Source organism: Megalops cyprinoides, chromosome 14 (assembly GCF_013368585.1).
Source record: "Megalops cyprinoides isolate fMegCyp1 chromosome 14, fMegCyp1.pri, whole genome shotgun sequence".
Lineage (NCBI taxonomy): Eukaryota > Metazoa > Chordata > Actinopteri > Elopiformes > Megalopidae > Megalops > Megalops cyprinoides.
The window spans coordinates 31,989,050-32,010,986 of NC_050596.1; the positions used below are offsets into that span (position 1 = coordinate 31,989,050).

At 46.7% G+C, this 21,937-nt stretch overlaps 1 protein-coding gene across 2 annotated transcripts in view; it reads right to left on the reverse strand.

Annotated features, from left to right (window-relative positions):
* Positions 1-1,697: 1,697 nt before the first annotated feature.
* Positions 1,698-21,937, reverse strand: part of LOC118789312 (RNA-binding motif, single-stranded-interacting protein 1-like) — a 36,600-nt gene continuing 16,360 nt past the window's right edge. Inside the window, exons 4-14 of one of the 2 annotated variants that reach the window (XM_036545670.1) lie at positions 18,331-18,422; positions 12,339-12,496; positions 10,543-10,622; positions 9,672-9,778; positions 9,269-9,318; positions 9,057-9,144; positions 7,692-7,742; positions 6,228-6,338; positions 5,852-5,929; positions 4,565-4,643; positions 1,698-4,128 (exon numbers count right to left, since the gene is read on the reverse strand). In XM_036545670.1, coding sequence (XP_036401563.1) covers positions 4,572-4,643; positions 5,852-5,929; positions 6,228-6,338; positions 7,692-7,742; positions 9,057-9,144; positions 9,269-9,318; positions 9,672-9,778; positions 10,543-10,622; positions 12,339-12,496; positions 18,331-18,422 — 887 coding nt within the window. In that variant the 3' untranslated portion in view covers positions 1,698-4,128; positions 4,565-4,571. Of the gene's footprint in view, positions 4,129-4,564; positions 4,644-5,851; positions 5,930-6,227; positions 6,339-7,691; positions 7,743-9,056; positions 9,145-9,268; positions 9,319-9,662; positions 9,779-10,542; positions 10,623-12,338; positions 12,497-18,330; positions 18,423-21,937 lie in introns of both variants that reach the window. The other variant, XM_036545669.1, reaches the window with a different exon arrangement.

The window sequence follows — 21,937 nt, forward strand, 5'->3', positions numbered from 1 at the left end:
AGGCATGTGGTACACCCACGCCAGCCCGTCACATTGCGGATGACATACCTGCCAACCAAATATAACCTGCAATCGCACCTGCCTCAGGTCCCTCATTTACGCAGGGAGAGGTGAAATAGAATAGCATATTCATACGGCGCATGTAACAGACGGAGAACAGGCACCCGATCCCCTATATCCTCGCGCTCTTCCGGTGTGGGGCAAACACGTCACACGCGCTCTCGGCTGCGGAGGTTTAGTGACAGCGCGACGGGCGGCAGCGCATGGTGCGAATTGCTGGAATTCTCGTACGGTTTTAGGAAACAGCCGTCAGTAATCTGGGCCCCCGGGCCGCGGCGAGCTGAGCGCCGGGGAGGAGAGACGCATGCGGTGCCTCGCTGTCTCCGGCATTGTCTTACTTAAGGCCTTTGGCTTTGTGGGAAAGATCAACGGGATCAGCTTTACACAGGCCTCACCAGCAGGCGCAGCAGCGGTCTGAAGCAGCCTCCTTTGCGAGTTCCATCGGAAGAAAAATCCAAGGTTATTATGAGAAATAAAAACACTAGGAGCAGGGTTACGATTTAATCGTCTCCAGTGATTGGGTACTGAAATCAAATCAACATATTAAATCCCTGTAACTGTTGGTAATTGTCATTTTTATGTAAAACAAATTATGATTAGGCCTACTATATGATTCGAAATTTTATGCACTTAAAGAAATGTATTTTTCAAACAAGAAATATTCTATGAGTCAAAATTTCTTCAGCCACTGTATCTCAGCGAACAGCAGTCCCTGCTGGTAAAATAAAGATACTGCAGGTAAATAGATCACACTTGATGGGGGCCATAAAGGACAACCTTTTCACTCCGTCTGTAGAATCCACTGAGAGGCTCCGTGCTTCAATTACAATTCATTCAAACTGCACGAGTGCGGCCCATATAATGGAGACGTAATCAGCTGTCCGTCTTTCGTTCACCAGAGTCTCTGGATTGATGTCATGAATTGAAGAATATCAGCATTTACAAGCCCTTTTTTATTTGTATGACACCTTTTCCATTCCATTATATGTGGTTTCTTTTCCCATTGTTTTCCAGAAGTGTCTGTCTACCGTGATTTCCTGGGCTCAGGGAATAATTTCCCTGTTTTCCCCCACAGGGTTTGGCTTTTGTGTTTTTTTTATTATTATTTTATTCCCACTCCCTCCGTAAAATGTATGCTGTCCAGGGCTTTGGAACAGTGTAGCTGTGAAAATAGGCTGCCACAGTTACATACAGACTGATTTATTAACATGAGGACTACTTTAACACACAGATAACTAACATTCAGAGAGGAAAGAACACACTGACAAACTCACATTTTTATAAACTGCAGTCTTTTTGCTGGGAGGCCACATTCCCACTGATTTCACCGTGAAATCGACTCTTTACGCCAGGCCTTTAGGACGACATCCATGGGAAAATGGGTGAAAGATGACCATTATTAAACAGAGAGCAGACAACAATCTCTGCTTCTGCACCACCCCAAGAAAAAATGCACCAGAGACCAGGTCAGCCAACATTTTATTCAAAAGTTTCCAGAAAATTAACAGAAATCAAATCGTAGTAACAATCAAATTAAAATTCATAGTTCAGAAAAGTTTTTTTTGTCTTTAACAAGCACAAGACAAAAATACAGAGGAAGGGTTTCTTTAACTGGACAAACAGGTTTACCACTGGCATGTAAAAAAATAACAAAAGAAAGCAACTCTATTGATCATTTTAGATAGCTCTACGAAAATCTTTTCCTTTTTATTTTCTTAAAAGTGTGTACAAAAGATCTCTCTTCATAAATTATTTTTTAATATATAACTTAATGGCTGTCTAGTGAATGACGGTTGATTTAAGTGAGGAAGCCTTTTTCAGTATGGCGTATGTTACCAGCTCTTGGCCCAGGTAGAGTATGGCACTTCCTTCAAATGTCAACAGCAGCCCAGCCCTCACTCATTTTTAAACAGTCCTATGTTTCAGCTTTAGGCAAAACAGACGCAGAAATCTCAAGGGTGGTCGTAATAGCTGTATGCTTCAGAGTGTCAACCCACTGAGGAAGAAGCGGCCGCAGGTGTCTGGACTTTGGCTAGAGGGCGCCGATCCTGCTAAGCCACAACATTCAGGTTCAAGCTCTCATTTTTCGCAGTTCATTAACTACTCTTGTGATGACGGCAGCATTTCTTTTTTTAACTATGAAACTGAATGGCTGGACATAGCTAAGACACGGTCAACGTACAATGTTTGTAACAATAATAATATTATGTCATAATTTTTTTTAATCCTTTCTTCTGAATAAAATAAAAATAAACTGAAAGCAATGGTACATGGCCAGCTCCTGAGCTTGGCATTTGGTCTGGATGGGCGGGCAGGACCCGCTAACCCGGCCCCGTTCAAAGGAAAATGCAAATTCTGAGGTAGATATCCGGTCAGTCCGATGACCAGGTAAAAAACACAGACTCATTAATACACAAATCTACAGACTCTTGGAAGACAACTTCATTTACAGCCTTTCTATCTACTGTGACTAAAAATAGAAAAAAAGAATAAAGCTTTTCTCATTCTCCTTATTTGCGATACAACATTAAAAAAAATCTTGATTACTGAAATAAAATCATTTTATTCTATCAAACGGTTTCATTTCCTGGTTCCTCTGTCTTTCTTATTGCATTTTTCTTCTTTGTAGTGATGTGAACAGTCAGCGTGGCACTGACGGGGCCTAAATCTTCCTTCAGGCGTGTTTGTAGCCATACATTAATAATTTGTTACTGTGTGAACGGAGCTAGGTGTATGAATGCAAATGTATAAAAAAGGCACATTCTCCAAACTGTGACCTAGTCTGGCAAAAAGTCAATTACATCAGGTGTATGTGCTGAGAGAGAAACGTCAAGCAATTTCCGCAATTTCACTAACTCATACGTCTTTGGTGAAGTAAACTTTTTTCAAAGTGCCAAGGTTTTTTTTTTCCCTATGAAACAGCTAGTTTCATTTAAAGTTACTTTTTCACCTCTCAGTTTTCTTAAATGTGAATACACTCATCTTTTGCCCCAGCTGAAGGCTGCTTTGTTTGCTAGTTTTTGCACAATCATGAATCCAATGTTGTATGTTTGTATGTCAACAGAAAAAGTAAAAAAAAAAAATCCTATGTCTGACGGAGCCCCACCCCCATCCCACTTCCCACAAAAAAACACCCAATCAAACCCAGCCTTACTCTGCCCCTCCCCCATCCATACATTTATTTGAAGCTAAAACTACTGCATCTAGTTTGCTAAAAAGGCAAGCGTTAAAATGTGATAATTCAGCAGACTTCCTACCACATTCATTCAGCCAGAGAGGTTAGACCATCTTTTGCTAAAGTTATACTCTGATTAGCATTCAGCAGAGATAAGAAGGGGGAAAATCTAAGGTACTAAAAAACTGAAACTCTAGACAATTTAATTAGCTATATCCTAAAAAGCCCCATTTTGCTGATTTACAAGGCAATAGCTTTCAGCATCTCCTGCTCCATCTAGTCTTAGAAGTTGCCTAAACAGCTACCGTATGAACACATTTAAGGCAAATTGAATAATAACACAGATCAATCTCTACACCAAAGGACAAACAGTTTAACAGAAGGGACAGGTGACGTGACAACACTCTCACGGCAAACACATCATTCTCAAGGTGTCTGGCTAAAAAAAAAAAAAAACATACAGGGAAAAAAATGTTCCATACAAAACAAAATTTAAAAATGCATTAAAATCATAGAAAATATTAACAAAAGACGTCTTCTATTGTCATGCACCTCAAACGTTGCGGCACACAATCCTCATCGCACTTGCATCTGTGTGATGATCGCCGATAAAAAATAACCATTCCGTATTAAAATAAAATGTTCTTTTTTTTTTAAAGAGAATCATCATCCTTTGACAAAAAAAGAATTAATTTGCACCTCGTGGAACTTATACCAAAATAATTTTGGTCTAATTTATTATAAACAAGAAACCTGTGCAGAAGGAGGATGAGTCTGTACAGAGAGGTCCATCACAGGAAGCCGCCACGGTTTCCGTTCCCATCCAGCTCCATCACCAGGGCCGTCCGCACAGGTCTGGGAGACGGACCCCCCGAGGCCGTCACACGGCTGCACTGTTGGCACAGGGAGACCAGGCATTACATTACATTACATTACATTAAATTATTATCATTATCCAGAGCAACTTACATAGGTAACAGTTTTATCCGATTATACATGTAAGCTCGTGGTGATGCTTGAATGGCGTTTTGCACTTGCTGCTAACCAGGTCTGGCGCTGTTGCTCATGTAACATGGGTGGATACACTTCTGTTCTCTTCTGTAAGAAGTCACTCTGGATAAGAGCACCTGCTAAATGCATGTAATGTAATGTAATGCAGTGTGATGTAATGTCATTTGTTTTCTGCATTTTGATATGCTAAAACATATGTGTCTCTGTTTGCACACCAGCAAACACAGATTCTAATCAGTTTTCTTTTACGTGACGTGTAAATCAATCAATGAAGTTTTTTTTGAAGCAGTGATCTTTGAGAGCAGAGGAGGCCCTTGCCTGGTCATTACTTGGTCTGTTGGTAAGTATAAGCAGAGTGATCACTGGACGAGTCCATCTGTGGCGGTCCGCTGCTTTCCTGACGATTCAATCAAACAACAAAAAACATTCTTATTATTGATTACAGGCAATTATGGATGATAGGGAATATTATAGATGATTACAGATGATATAGAATATCATAGATGATTAAGCATTGAACATTGAACATATCATCCTGGATTTAATGCATTCTTCTTATCTTTATTTGAGCTATGAGACACATGCATATAATTCACATACATGTACAAGATATATATAAGACATACACCATTCAACAAAGGGATACCAGTACTAATATTTAAAAATGACTTAGTGCTCTTTGGTCACACTCTTCCACACAAATGTACTGTTTCCTATAAACAGCAGCTGGTAGACATGAGACAAAATATGGTAACACCAATTTTTTGCAATATCAGAAAGTGAAGAAATGTTTCATGGCCCTGAGAGCATGCTGTGAAATCAAATCCCCATGTGATTTAGACTAAAACTGCACAGAATGTAACATACAATTTTCCCTCATCACGTCAGTGTCATTTTCCTCGCTTTCCTCATTCCGTCCTTTGTTTTTCTTGAACACTGCTTACATTTTTGCAGCCATTTTAATCGCCTCTTACCAACAGTACCACCATGTGATGCCACTGTTAGCTGAGAAAGAAGGCAGAATGGCAACTGGCTCTGGTAAGACTGGGATAGAAAACCTGCCAGCCAAATTTTCATCTCTTGTCTGGAATTTTTTTGGACTCCATGTAAATTATGAGGTTGATGCAAGGGTTGTCAAAGGCACCCATAATCTGTAAATTTATAGTTAATCCTTTTACTGGATGCTCTTATCCACAGGAAAGTCCAAATGTTAAAATCAGGAGTCAGTGCAAAGAATTCAGTTGCTATGGCAAAAGTACTGTCACTTTTGTCAAATGCTGAACCAAATCTATTTTTCATCAAGCACTTTATTTTGATCAATACGAATTTGTACTGCCATTATTCATTTATACAATTTAATGATTTGATATCAGATTAATAAATTGTTTGATATATGAAGGAAAGAAACAGATTTTAGTTTTACTATTACCATTATTTCTCTGGATAACACCGTTCTGTGATAATTTCACACTGTGAGCTCAATTTGGTGAGCACATTGTGAGCTGAGTGTCTTGTCTGAAGCCTAGCAGCTGCACATACAAAGCTTGAAAAAGCTCATTAAAACACACAGTGAGTAACCCAGCATTTGAAGCTGCCGTAACGCACCTCCACCGGGACAGCTGTGGGCATGTGGGCGTACTGGGGAATATAGGCTCCTTGCATAGCTGTGTTTGCAGGCATGAACTGCAACACAAACAGAGTCAGGTTATTCCTCCTCTCCTTCGTCCGAGCAAAGCAGAGACAGCCAAGATGAGAATGCAGTAGTTCACAGCAAATATACAGACTACGCCCATCATAACCATTATCGACAGCAAAAAAAGACGTTTTCTTTTTAGCGAATGGGAACTGTCAGTAGGATTTGAGATGCTGGCTGAAGACACCTGCCGAGCCTGTCTCTGAGAGTTCCATGCCCAAAATGACTTCAGCCCCCCCCATTAGCAAGAAATTCATTTTCACACAACCCCCTCTCCGTTGGCCTCACCGTTCCAGCGCTGCCCAGAGTCAGGTGACTCATCTGCTGTGTGAGGGGGGACATCATGGAGGCAGGCTGCAGTGACATGGTGTGGTCCATAGAGGGCGACAGCACCGCTCCCTGGGGGGCAGAGTGATGGCACGAGAGGGAGAGAGAGAGAGAGAGACAGAAAGCGGGGTGAAGACAGAGCGAGAAAGGGAGACAGAGGGTGTGTCAGGTGTGTTACTTTTCTCTTTAGGATATACAGGTCCAGAGAACTGAGAGACAATCACTGTTTCCTAATTATTTTCCTCTTAAAAGAAACATCAGATAATTTGGGGCGCAAATGGAAGCCAGCAGAAAAAACTGACATCACATCCCAGGGAGAAAAAGAGACCAGCCATTTGGATGTTTGAGTTTCAGTTATTCAATAGAAACCCAATTACACATCCTGTATGGCAAAGACACTAAACCTATTGAAGAGACAAGAATGAATGTCTGAGGCGGATTGATTTCTCTGTCGTAAGGTACTCTAGTCATCTGAGACAGACACTTCCTGTTTCAGACAAAGGAACCCCACGGGCTTCCCGCGTTAGTGAGTACCCACGGACAGCGAGCCAGGAGAGGTCTGCTTTGGGTTAGAATAACAGGATCAGGCGTGGATTAAACCGCCTCTTCCTGTGCTGTGAAATCTTACACCCAGCCATCTGTAAATCCCTGCACCCTCAGCAGGGAGGGAACGCAAGATCCAGGCGACAGTCCTCACGCCTGCTCGGGGCCTAACCATTGGGCCCTAGGGCGTAAAAAACTGGCCCTCTCAGATTAACGTCACACCTGCCAATCTCAGAAACAAGCACAGAATGCCATCTGGGAACATCCGTTAGTATGTCGCATCTGCGGTTACGGAACGACACGTGCTGTGTACACACCCATCTGTTGGGAAACACAGAAGGATCAGTCACTGACAGCTCTCGATGCTGAGGGGTATTTTCTGTGATCCTTAAGGTACCATCCTGAGGCTGGGGAAATTCTGTTAGCCACATGCTACATGATGAATGCTGGGAATATTTTCTGATCGTCGCATGTGGTGCCCCCTTGTGGCGAAAGGGAGATATGAGCAGACTGTAGGGAAGGGAGAATGCAGTGTCTGACAAATCGCTCAGCGGCAAGCGGAGATCTGCACCGAGCTTCATCTCCACCTTTACAGCAGAGACCCTCACCAACACCAACACCTGAACTGCCTCATCAGCAGGGTAAACCATCAGAGATGGAGAGAGAGAGCCCGAGAGCCTCACCAAAACCAAAACCTGAACTGCCTCATCAGCAGGGTAAACCATCAGAGCTGGAGAAAGAGAGGCCGAGAGCCTCACCAAAACCAACACCTGAACTGCCGCTGCCTCATCTGCGGGGTAAATCATCAGAGCTGGAGAGAAAGAGAGGCAGGGAGTGGGGGGGGGGGGGGGGGGGGGGGGGCAGAGAATGTTCTTCTCTTACCGGGTGCTGCATGATGTAGGGCTGGTGGGTCATCCAGGAGGGACTCTGTACCTGGAACATGCCAGTGACACAGTTTAACACGCTTAAACACAATAAACACGGTTACACACGCTCGCACGGGACACTCATACATGCTCATACATCACAGGCACCTGGTGCAGGAGTACATTAGACCTGTCGGGGTTACTTCACCAGAATTCACCCCCATCCACTTAACATTAGGTTTCTGGGGCCAACTTTTATGCCTCCCTGGACATGCTGGGTCTGTTACCGGGCAGACTGCAGTGCAGTGGGTGCTCTCACACGCAAAGCCTGATTCTCTGGGAGCTTGAATGATACAGTCTGTCTCACACAGCGCGTCAAATCAACATGGACAATTCCAGACATCCTGGCGTCAGGCCCACTACTGACGAGATCCTGTATGAGTGTAGGAAGTGCCCTGTAGTGAGGTATCTGATATGCATATCAACAATATGACTCAGGCAATTTACATAGACGCAAGCAAATGTGTTTTTTTAATTGGCTCACTCATTTATCTCAATATCCTGTTTCCAGACATGCGATATCCTGACAATGAATCCATTATGAATGTACCTGCCAAATAAACCACATTAATGATGTTGCTTTTGGCTGCACATCCAATGCTTTCTTTTTGTGGTAAGTTACTCAAGGGCCGCTTATTTTATTCATTTTTACTTTATTTTTCAGGTAAGATTATCATCCATCTACTGAAATGAGCTATTTATCGCAGGGCAGTTATTAAACTCGGCCTTTCAGCAGGGGAAATGGAACAGGACCTAAAAGCAAGGGCAGATTTTTGCAGTGTAGCTGGAGACATCGGTACAGTATAGCTGGACACATCAGTACAGTCCTTTACACCGAAGCTGAAAGAACAAGTGCGTCACGCCTGCACCTCTCACGCCAGATGCTGATGTTGCAGGAGCTGCTGTTCTACAGAATCTCTTCCCTGGTGTGCATCTGTACTGCTGCTACTGCCCTTATGTCGAGCAGAACAGAGTGAATCTTCTTCTTCTTTCACGCTGATGTGTCTGCTGCTCCAACACTGTCTCCGCACTTTCATGCCTCTCAGTACGACAACCTTCTGTATCGGGTGACTGAACGTTGTGGGTGTTCCTGCGACTTTGGTCACGCGAGGATCAGGTAAGGTGATGCTGAAGGTCACCTTAACATACACTGACCTTTTCGCTGAACCAGTATGAATCCCTTATATCTCTACTCCAAATTGGAAGAAAACAGTTTGTGCTCATTATATATAACTGGTGGGTAAATACATGTGAGTAATCAGTTCATCCATTTAATCACTTTTGTGAAGCGATGGCCCCGGGGTTGCCGAGGGATGCTGACCTGGTATGTGGAGATGGGTGAGATGTAGGGAGACATGGAGGTCTGGGCCATCATCCGGTTCGCCAGGCTGTACGGAGACGGGTAGAAGCTGAGAGAGAGGAAGGAACACAGAGCAAACAGTCAGAACTGCAGGGGTGAAAATCAGAAGAAAGGAATGCTAAATTCTGTCCCCCTATCGGGCCAGCAGCCACTCCCCACCCCGCGACTCTTACCCGTTTTGCATAGCAGCTGTGGTTGGGTCATAGGTCAGAGTCATCCCAGCCTGCAGAGATAATGCATGAAACATGAGCTCTTCCACATCCTGACTCACTTCCTGTGCATGTTCCCATCAGCACCAAACTGCCCTTGCTTTGGCCAGTGCGCATCACAAACGTGTATCAGTCGAAATGCGTATGAACATGTTTATCACAAACTGTTTGCATGGAGACGGTACGCAACATCTAGTATGGGTTCAGGGGTCAGGACTAGCCCTTGGCCTTAGCCAGGTAACCTAAATCAGCACTGTTTCCAATGCGGGTTTGTGAAATGTGGCACAGGTGTCCACAGCATACTGACAGGAGCGCAGCCAATGGTGAACCCCGGCAAAAAGGAGAGGGCGGGACTTACGAGTCTCACCTCGCTGTCCCGAGGCCACACCCGGCCGTTCTGCACGTATTTGTTCTGGTTCTGCCTCTTTTTCTGCCCGCCGTCAGCAAACTTGCACAGCAACGGTTCTGTAGGAGCTGGACAGGAGAGACACGAAAAGACTGAACAGAGACGCAGTGAAACCATCCTCATGAACAGAGATGCAGTGAAGCCATCCTCATGAACAGAGACGCAGTGAAACCATCCTCATGAACAGAGATGCAGTGAAACCATCCTCATGAACAGAGACCCAGTGAAACCATCCTCATGAACAGAGACATGGTGAAACTATCCTCAGAAACTGTCCTTGCTAACAGAGACTCTGTGAAACAGAGACTACATCTAGACCACACTTTGTACCAGCAGTGTGGAGCAGCCAGATAACCACAATTTGGCTAAATAATTCAGGCCTTTAAGTATCATTTTTTTATAATAGAGAAATCCATATTGGCGCCTGTCTTCCTGCCATCTTTCCCCTCTGCAAAAGCAGCATGAACAGCGGCCTGCAGAGATGAATAATCCAGTTAAGGAGCATCGAATGGGCACCACACTGCCCCTACAGGCAGCCAGAAGCCACTGCGTCACTCTTACATTAACCCTGAAGAGACAAGCAGCTCCACTTACAGATGTGACCCCTGACCTGAACTGCACAAACGCGCCACTGAAACAAGCGAGCGTGCGCTATGGCACAAACGTAAAGCAAAAACACTTCGCCTTTCAGGACTGTGGGTCACAGGATGTGCTATGAGCTTGATATGCACATTAGGGCCAGCACCACCTTTGTTTAATGATGATCTGCGTCTCCTGGAGTGGAGGAAAGCATATGAATCAAGAGCGATTGACTTTGAAAGGAGACTCATACCCAGAACTCCAGGCGGCGTCTTGATGTACTTCCCATTGAAGTGAGAGATCACTGCCTCACATTTCTCCGTTGATTCCATCCTGACCAATCGATTCAGACAAAAGAGATTAATTTAATCAGTGATTAATTGAAGATTATGTCATAATGATATGTCATATCATGTATTGTATATCATCTAAATATTGCATTAAGACTGAGGCCAGCAATGTTGAATCTGAAAGAATACACACATCAATAAAAGCAGTGGTAAGGAGCAGGGCTTGTAACGAAAAAGTTGCTGGTTTGATTCCCTGCTAGCGCACTGCTGTTGTACCCTTAAGCAAGGTACTTAACCTACAACTGCCTCAGTAAATATCCAGCTGTATAAATCTATAAAATTATAGCCCACTGTACGTGAGTCGGTCTGGATAAGAGCACCTGCTAAATGACAATAATGTAATAATGTAATAATGTAATGTGAAGGTGTTATGTCTCAGATAAACACAAGGACAGCAGGCTTCTTGGCAGAGCCTTTCTTTCTGCAGCTCATAGAGGGATAGGGCCCATTACAGTCTCTGCTGTCCGTCACTGGAGTGCACTCCAGGTTAAATACACACGCTCTTATAATAGAAGAAGGTGTATCATTATGCCAATCACAGGCCGAGCGTTCAGGCTCAGCAGCTGAGTGCCTCCGTTACAGAAACCAGACGAGAGGAGGTCTGCATTCATGCTACAGTTAAACACCATCCCGAGACTGAGGCATACGAAATGAACATCAAACTCCCCCACATCATATCATAATATAAAAATCATAATATAAAAAACACCTTGTTCTGTCCAACTTAAAATAAAAAGTATTAATAACGCCCTGCCCTGCCTCTTGAGAACCAGCCTGCACTGCAGTGTTTGTCTTGGCTGAAAAGCACGCCCTTCTAATGACTACCCGCTCCGTCCAATTACTGCCCTGCCCTGAGGTTTTAATTTCATTTCCCTGAATGTTAATTGCACATTTGCAGAGCTTAAAATCAAAGTTAAGCTGAAATGATGCCTGTCATTTTGGGGGTGAGCCCAGGTTCCCCCAGCTGATGTGTGGGTATTTAACGAGCTGGGAGAACTCTACTGTGCAAGCCTGTTTCACGCAGACAGCAGGGGTGACAATGAGCAGGTACAGCGATCCGGTAAGAAAAACACAGCTGGTGTGCCATACTGGAAAGATACCTTGACACCTGCATTAAAGTCATGTTGGTTATTGTATATAATTTAATTGAGTGTTTTATTCTTGGCTAAGTAGCCGACAACACATTACATTACATTCATTTAGTAGATGCTCTTATTGATAAGTGACTCCAGCACAACAGTTTGATCACTTATGATCATACATACCTAGCCATGAAACTACCACTATTGTTTATGTTTTGTGATTAGCATGATGTCTAGCAAGTATTAGATGCAATTAGAGGGCTAAGATGTAAAAAGTCACAGTTAGTTAGCTTGCTAAATGTAGACGCAAAGGTTTACTCATAAACAATGTAGCTAACTAACTTCTAACATTTAAATTAACTTCAACATTTTCTGCAATAACCTTATAAAACAGAGAGCAAGTTGTATGTTATTTCACAAGCCAGCCAGGTGGATAGGAGCTTGTGTCCAACTCTTCAGTGTAGACCTAGTGTAGACCTAGTGTATAGTATAACTACAGGCAACCATGATGAGATTATTGTAAAAGAATACTATAAACTGAGCATCACCATGAAAGGTACCACAGGTCTTACAAACCCCCCCCCCCCCCCCCCCCCCCCGGGGTGAGGGAAGCTCACCTGGCGAAGCCGACCCCCCTGCTGTCCCCGTTGGAGTCCCGCAGGATGCGGGTGGAGATGACCTGCCCAAAAGGCTTCAGCATGTTCTCCAGCTCCTGCTCGTCCATGGAGGGGGGCAGGTTCGACAGGTACAGATTCGTAGGGTCCTGCTCCTGTTGCTGGAGACGGAGAGAGAGAGAGAGAGAGATAGAGAGAGAGAGAGAGAGATGGAGAGAGAGAGAGAGAGAGAGAAAGAGAGAGAGGGAGAGAGAGAGAGAGAGAGAGAGAGAGAGAGAGGGAGAGAGAGAGAGAATGAAGGACAGAGATAAAACATACCTAACCCTACATATAAAGAGGTGAAGACCATTGCCAAAGTCCTCAGTTCTGTAAAACCTTTTTATTTGCATGACTTTATTTTTACATACAGCTTCCATCGACTGAATAGAGTTTGTGCTGTGTAATTATTATTTTTGATTCTTTATGAAGCACTTTTATCTTTATCTGAGTGTTCTTCTGGTCTCCCCTCTCTGCTGTGAGCTCAGTAAAGGTTTGTGGCAATTTGCATGCAGCCTGCGGCAGGAAGCAGATCCCTCTGCCGCGGGATTTTAATGCGGTCAGCAGAAACGTGCCGCGGAGACGGCTCTCCCGGGGACAGGCCGTCCCTCGTTAATATTCACCGGCGTGCTGCCGCCTCCTGACCCGCCCCAGGATCCATCGGTTTAACACGGCGGCGTGCCGACAGGCCGGCCAGCGGTTTCCGCCGTTAAGAGCCCGCGCTGCTGTTAGTGCCCATGCAGAAATGTGCTCAGCGAGGCGGCCACATCACAGGGGCTGGTGCTGCCGTGGGACAGACACTGGCCACATCGCAGGGGCCGGTGCTGCCGTGGGACAGACACCGGCCACATCGCGGGGGCCGGTGCTGCCGTGGGACAGACACCGGCCACATCGCAGGGGCCAGTGCTGCCGTGGGACAGACACCGGCCACATCGCAGGGGCCGGTGCTGCCGTGGGGCGGACACCGGAGCACTGATAGTCTCCCATTCGCCGTGTCTCTGTGCTACTGCAGGTAATCTCTCTCACAGACTTTCTGCAAGGAGGAGGGACTCGCACCTTCCACCCTGCCCTCTGGCCCACTGTATGACAGCACACTCACATTAAACTCAAGGACAGAGAGAAGACCGTGCCTTGGGAATACCAATGGCTGTTTTCTCTGTTCAGAATGGAGGCTGAAGTACAGTCCTAATTTGCATGACCCCTCCTACAGGGAGTGCTCTGCTGGTTTGAGTTCTTATAGGTTTTTCCTGAGCCTGATCCGGGAGGCCACTCCCACTGACAAACCCATTCTGGTGTTCATCCTAACCTGGTTTCTTAGCTGGGACATACCGTAAGGAAAAGCTCTGCTGCAGATGAAAGTCGAAGCTGGCAGCCATTTTAACTGATTTGTTTCAAATCCGATTTATTATTGTGTTCATCTGCATCAGAAAAAGGTTTAATCATACACATATTGATGTGTAGACTGCAGTAACCAATGACAACCAGGCATCTCTGGCCACGATAACCAACTGCAATAATGACCACAATTGACTTGTAAATCCAGACAACAGCCTGCAATTTCTGAATTATCAACAAAACAGTGTATCAAACAGGATGACAAATGGAATTTCTCACTTACTGCCGCAAGCTGCGGATAAGCTAACATGCAACCACTCCACGGAGTTTTCCAGTAGGGTTTTACAGCAGTTAAGCAACTTTCACTTCAAAGAGGCTCAAAAAGCTGGGAAACTGACATGCATTTTTAACAGGAGGTCATCCAAAGAGCAGGCCCTTGTACTTCAAGATATTCTCAGCCATCATATGAAAGAAATTAGAGAGTCAGAAAAAAGAACCTACTGCCTCCCGTGTGTGTGTGTGGAGCTGCTCGGAAAAATGCAGAAGAGAAATTTGGCAGACAGATAAGGCATCTGTTTCTGCGATGAACAGGGTCACCGACGAAGCAGTCTGTAATCATGTGATGGGGAAACTGTCAGTAATCACGGGTCATGTGACAGGAAAACAGTCGGTAAACACAAGTCGTGTGACGGGGGTCCTGTTCACAGAAGGAGGCGGGATTTAAAACCTGTGTTCCTCTGTAAAGGGAGCAGCGCTCCTGGCCTGTGGCCTGTTTTGGAGCGCAGCTGCCTGGAATACCGACAGGGAGATGCAGGGTAGGCCCAGCCCGGGGAGGACTGCGTGGGGAAGGCGTGCAGCACGTTCCCCGTCCAGGCTGACACTGTCACGGCACCACAGCACCAGAGGTGGAAAACCTTGGCTTCAGAAAGTAAAAGTCCTACCATGTATTTGTTCTAGCCATTCACTAAACAAGGTGATTTCACTAATTAGCTCCTCTACCTGGCTGAAGAGTTGTGCTAATTAAATTCAGCTGGTGTAGTGCATGGGTGGAACAAATACGTGGCAGGATTTTTACTTTCTGAAGCCGGGGTTTTCCACCTTAGCACAGCACTGTGTGACGGGCCTGACGTGATGTGTTATGGGTGTGACTCGTGGTATTGCTGTGAATGGACACCTTGACAGAAAACACTTACTTACTTAATGTTCAACGTTTATCTGGAATTCAGAGGTCTTTGGATGTAACCAAAGCTCAATGTGAGTATGAAGCAATTCAGTATATGAAGCATCCATGAGTTTAATTAAAAAAAAATGATTAGAGACCCCCAATCCCCATGCTAAAATAAGAAAGAATGTAGCATTTAAGGACTGACTTTCCCAAGATCTCCTTTTCATAATGAGTGTGTACATTGTGAACGCTGAAAAGAAAGGGAAAACTTTCAGGAAAAAAGGGGAATCTCCAGGGCCACAAGCCACAGCTATAATGAGAAAAAAAAGTTATCTGAAAGGCCTCAACTTTTTAATGGCCTTTACCTTGAACAAAAGCTAGATTAAAACATGGGCGGGACAGACAAAAGCAGCCTTATCTTAATTAAAAATGAAACGGGGGCGCAGAAGCATGGAGAGTGGGCTGCGCTGTGTCGCTGCGGTTCACAGCGAAATTTAATTTCAGTGTCACTGTTTAGCGCTCCGGCTCCCGTTTGCTGGCTTCACCGGTCTGTCGCCGTGGGAACAGCACATTATTTACTTCCCGTTCTCGTGTCCAAGAATGTGATCCGCCTTCGGCCTCGGTCAAGGCAGAGTTAGTGCTTTCTGGAGACAAACGGTCCCTGACCGGACAAACAGCTTCCGCCAGAAATGGCAGTCTGGCAATTCTGAGGCACTTTTGCAGGCCTGCGTCCATGTCCCCACGCCCCCATGTTACAAACCCATTTGAGTGTACGCCGTCCTGAAGGCTCAGAGCAAGAGGACAAACTGTCTCTGCTATGACGCACATTTCAGGAGTAGCTGGAGAAGCTATGGTTACTTAACAGTCCCAGTTTACCGTAATGTCCATGAACCATGAGACAAGCAAACAAACAGGCAATGATATGATATGTTCAGCCTGCCCAATCTGGCTAAGCTGTGTTCATAAACATGGCTGATGCACCAGATTCACCGGCATCACCAATTCTAAAGAACTCTTCTGATTGTAAGGTCCTGAACACCAAAAATACCAACTAACCGCTTGCCAAAAGGGCCCATCTGACACTGTTGGCCGCTGCCGAAACCAAAAGCTCTGTACCTGTTCCAACAACTTCGCCAGTCAGGAGTAATCCATTTACATAAGGGCTTATCTGGAGTCTGATACGTTTGCAAATGAGCTGCCGATTGCATTAAAGAGGAGAGGCCAGATGATCAGTGTCTGCTGCAGGTAAACTGAAAATGGACACTAGCAAAATGAAATCAAACAGAGGGTGAGTCTGTGAGCCCCTCAGCAAAGTGGAAGAACATGGGGGACCCCTTTTTAAATGGTCCTCAGGAGCTCCGCAGCACAGATTCAAAATAAGCAAAACCGCTTGGGAAAGAATAAGTTTTAAAAATGCGCATTTGGTGCCACCAGGAGAATGTGGCACCCAGCTGAGATGGTGGCACAGCATGGCAGGAGACAAGTTTACTATCTGCTGAAGCTGAGCTGCACAAACAAGTTATTTCATCTCCAGGTGTCATTTGCATATTTTTCTCATACCTCACTTGATTCTGTCTTCGGTGTCAATCATATTTCTGTGTCGTATCTCAGTGCAGTTTGTACCTAGATGGTGTCAGTCACATTGTGTTTCCTGGCTCCAGGTGTCATTCACAGTTTCTCGTAATTTACAGCTAGATTCGATGGCAAGTGTCAGGTGTCTATCAAATCCTCTCTTTCATTTGGCAAAGCACTAAGACCAACAAATTTTGAAAGGCTAAATACAAAAATAAACGTAGAAAACAAGTTATTTTTTCTTTAGGTCATTTCTCTCACACTAAATTCCCCTTAGTCAATAGAACAATCAGGTCACTGAGTTACTAGGCTTGAAATCCCCATTTTAGCCAGAAGCAAACATATTCGAAACATTTGCTCAGAGCCCTCAGCTAGCAGAACAGTGCTCTGTGAAATAAGTTCATTTTACTACTGGTTCAGCTTTCATTTCTCCTGATACTGTATAAACTGAACCTGCAAACTTGCCTGCAGAAAATGAGCGTGTCTGATGCAAGGCATTTAAAGCAAGCGAGGCCGCCTGCTAATGACTGGAAATGTTGAGCTAAACCCTTGACCTGTGTGCATTAAACCAGTTTAACCAGACTCTCCCCAGCCCTCGGGCCACGTCACATGTACTGCAAATGAACTGTAATAATGTGTGTTTGTCTTTGCCTCAGACTCCTTGTGCTTGTCTTCACGTGGTTACCTTACCAGCGGGCTCTGCTTCACCGCTCTCTGAACCCCTGCACCTCCACATTTAACTGCACCTCCTCCCTCCCTCCCTGCTGCTTCCTAGCTCCCACGTCCTGATCACTTTATCTCATACCGTGTCTTTATACCTCTCACTTACTCCAGTTCCTCCATTCTGCCACCCGTTACAGCTGATGTTTTTCTCCCTTGTAACATCTCCTGCAGCCAAAAATGTGTCAGAGTTGCTCAAAAAACACAAAAATAAATGCTGAATCATCCATCTTTGGAGGTCTCGGTCACACTGAGTTAAGTGGAAGGCTGATGATGATGATGATGATGATGTCATTTACGCACCTGCAGGCTTATCTTGAAACTGAATCAAATGACATTTAGCCGTGTCCAATCACAGACAGATGTACAAAGCCTAGAATAGATGATCACTGAAGCTTGGGTATCTCTGAATATCCCAGATTTTTTGGTAATTACCTATTTTCTCCTATCATTATAGACACTAGGATTTGTCTAATATGCAGAAATAAGTCACAGCTGCTCCCCAACATGTAGGTCAAACGCATTTCAGCAGGTAATGGAAAGTTAGGTGATTTTATTGACAGGAAGCTGCTCTGAAACCACTGAAAGTGTTATTGATGCAATCAGGACAGAATCCATTACAGAGCCTGTTCAAATTAAATCTCCCAGTACAACAAATTAGCCCTTTGTTTTCACTAATGAAATCTAAATCTCCCCCCGCTTTTGTTAATGAAACAATAATTTCTGGCCGTTTTAATATGAATATGCAGACAGTTATCTACACATCAGGCAGGATACACACACTCGCTCAACTCAGTCCTGATCTCAATCATCTCCTCTAGCGGCTGCAGCAAAATCATCAGTGCGACCACCCTCCTTCTCCTGCTGTTCCACACCAGTCAGTCCAGGAGTCAGTCCAGTCCTGACCCTCCTTCCTTCCCTGAACACCAGAGTCCACAGCCCACAGCAAAGATTTCCAACTGAATCGAGCGTGACGTCGACACCCTCGAATCACACTGTAATCCCTCCGTGTGCACACACCCACACTGACCTCAGACCATGACTGCAGAGGGGATGTGAGCATACAATATTCTGGTGCCAGAGAAGCTGCTATCAGACACCATGAGCCCCCCGCCATCACTGAGGATGGACAACCGCAGTGTGAATGGATCAGTACCGCTCCCTTACCTTCGCCATCTGGGCTTGGACCCCAGTGGTCTTCAAGGCTGTGACAGCTTTCTGGGCTGCAGCGGGGCTGTCAAAGTCCACAAATCCATAACCTGCAGGACAGAGAAACAGAGTCAGAGAGCTCTTCTACTTCCTGTCTGAACAAGCTATAGCCTGCAGGACAGAGAAACACATGGTCAGAGAGCTCTTCTACTTCTTGTCTGAACAAGCTATAACCTGCAGGACAGAGAAGCACAAGGTCAGAGAGCTCTTCTACCTCCTGTCTGAACAAGACGACATCCGAAAACCTGGATGACCACATACACCCGTCAATATCAATAACTAATCAATGAACTGAAAGGTAATTCAAATAAAGGAAATTCAATTAAGGAAACAATGTTTGAATGGTTGACACAGCAGCTGGGCCACGAGGCTGCTCTGTGTTTGACCTCCACTGTGCGGGGGTGAGTGTGTGTGATTCCTGTGAGCAGTATGTGCAGTAGTGTATTCTCCATGCAGAGCCGCGGGCAGGGGGAGGCTGTTTGCTCTGTGAGGGTGAGCTCTCCTCACATTCCATCTGTGTGGTGAGGCCGGGCCACTGCGCCAGTCTCTCTCTGCCATGCTAAGGTCTCGGTCATGCTGAGGTCTCTGTAACGCTGAGGTCTCTAACACTGAGGTCTCGGTCATGCTGAGGTCTCGGTCATGCTGAGGTCTCTAACGCTGAGGTCTCGGTCATGCTGAGGTCTCGGTCACGCTGAGGTCTCGGTCACGCTGAGGTCTCGGTCACGCTGAGGTCTCGGTCACACTGAGGTCCCGGTCACACTGAGGTCCCGGTCACGCTGAGATCTTGGTCACGCCGTGTGCCGTGTGTCAGGCATGATATCCCCCCCCCCCCCCCCCCAAGCTGAAAATCCCATCACCGCCACACAAGCCCCTCCGTGGTGCTAAAGCCGCGCTCAAATGGTCGTGTAAAGACAGCACCAGGTGTGGCGACCCGGAGAGGCACCAGCCTGCCGCCCGTCTGTTTGCCTGCCGGGTCCCGCCCCCGGCCCAGTGGCTCCACCCAGGGAGCGCAACGCTCTCCAACACGAATCCGAACTGAAAACCCCGAAACCCGAAAACCGAGAGAGAGAGAGAGAGAGAGAGAGAGAGAGAGAGAGAACACACACACACACAAACATACACACACTCACACTCACACACACACACACAAACACACACATTCACACCACACACACACACACCACACACACTTCTGTATTTGTTGTTTGTTTGTTTTAATGTATGTAGAAATGCTTTGGCAATACAAATGGAGTTTTTGTCATGCCAATAAAGCTCATTTGAATTTGAATTTGAATTTGAATTTGAGAAAGAGAGAGAGAGAGAGAAAGAGAGAGAGAGAGAGCGGGAGGGAGTGACAGAGAGAGAGAGAGAGAGAACGAGAGAGCCAGCACTCTGCATTACTCTGGAACAGCACTTCTGACAGGCCGTTCTGTTCCTTTTGACTCTGGCTGGGAGAGGCATTTCTGTTCCACGACTGTAACATTTCATAAAGAAGGCTCACATTTTTCACTCTAAATAATACTTTCAGTCAACTCCACACAACCCATTTTGAACAGTGTCTCTGGTCATTTATTAAAGTTCAGGCATTCCTCAGGAGGGATTGGTGCGAGTCCTCCAGCGCCTGCAGTTTCCTGCTGTTTCCCTCACAGGCCTCTTATTTAAACCACAAATGTTCAAATGCAGGTCGGGGCCTGGAGATTGCAAGGACCAGTGCAGAACGCTGGTTTTGTGCTCATGCAATCGTTCCTTTATAGTCTATTTTGTAGGGCAAGTCATTCCAAAATGCAATGGTACATACTATGGCTCCTTCCACCGCTCAATTCAGATAAAAGAACTCTGTCCTGACAGTGTAAAACAACCCAAAGCCCAATCACACCCACCTCCATGTCACCAGAGAGGGGTGACACGCTGAGCGTGACCTAGTCCTCTGTGGCACCAGAGCTACCCCTAATGAGCACATGGGTAGGAGTGGAAGCTCAGAGTCAGTTTCTCAAAGCCAGGGCTTGTGCGTCACTCGGATGCAGGCTGTTTTTGGCAACACATGCTGCTCCTGCACAGACTCTTTCCCCGCACACAGCACACAGCGCACAGCACACAGCGCACAGCGCACAGCGCACAGCACAAAGCGCACAGCGCACAGCGCTCCACGCTGCAGTCATGACTCCTCACACAGCACTCCACGCTGCAGTCCTGACTCCTCACACAGCGCTCCACGCTGCAGTCCTGACTCCTCACACAGTGCTCCACACTGCAGTCCTGACTCCTCACACAGCGCTCCACACTGCAGGCCTGACTCCTCACACAGCGCTCCACACTGCAGGCCTGACTCCTCACACAGCGCTCCACGCTGCAGGCCTGACTCCTCACACAGCGCTCCACGCTGCAGGCCTGACTCCTCAGTCCTGACTCCCGCACACAGCGCTCCACGCTGCAGTCCTGACTCCTCACACAGCGCTCCACGCTGCAGTCCTGACTCCTCACACAGCGCTCCACACTGCAGTCCTGACTCCTCACACAGCGCTCCACACTGCAGGCCTGACTCCTCACACAGCGCTCCACACTGCAGGCCTGACTCCTCACACAGCGCTCCACGCTGCAGGCCTGACTCCTCACACAGCGCTCCACGCTGCAGTCCTGACTCCTCAGTCCTGACTCCCGCACACAGCGCTCCACGCTGCAGTCCTGACTCCTCAGTCCTGACTCCCGCACACAGCGCTCCACGCTGCAGTCCTGACTCCTCACACAGCGCTCCACGCTGCAGTCCTGACTCCTCACACAGCGCTCCACGCTGCAGTCCTGACTCCTCAGTCCTGACTCCCGCACACAGCGCTCCACGCTGCAGTCCTGACTCCTCACACAGCGCTCCACACTGCAGTCCTGACTCCTCACACAGCGCTCCACACTGCAGGCCTGACTCCTCACACAGCGCTCCACACTGCAGGCCTGACTCCTCACACAGCGCTCCACGCTGCAGGCCTGACTCCTCACACAGCGCTCCACGCTGCAGTCCTGACTCCTCAGTCCTGACTCCCGCACACAGCGCTCCACGCTGCAGTCCTGACTCCTCAGTCCTGACTCCCGCACACAGCGCTCCACGCTGCAGTCCTGACTCCTCACACAGCGCTCCACGCTGCAGTCCTGACTCCTCACACAGCGCTCCACGCTGCAGTCCTGACTCCTCAGTCCTGACTCCCGCACACAGCGCTCCACGCTGCAGGCCTGACTCCTCACACAGCGCTCCACACTGCAGGCCTGACTCCCGCACACAGCGCTCCACGCTGCAGTCCTGACTCCTCACACAGCGCTCCACGCTGCAGACCTGACTCCTCACACAGCGCTCCACGCTGCAGTCCTGACTCCTCACACAGCGCTCCACGCCGCAGTCCTGACTCCGCACACAGAGACTCAACGGCTGAGTCTCACGGAGAATGCATGTGACCAGCTATTCTTAGGGCCAGTACGTTATCATAAAGTCCTCTGAGAGGCGTTTGAGTCAATATATCAAACAAACACAAAGACATTTGACCAATGCCAATCTATTCCCAAAAGATCCTGCATGTGTCTT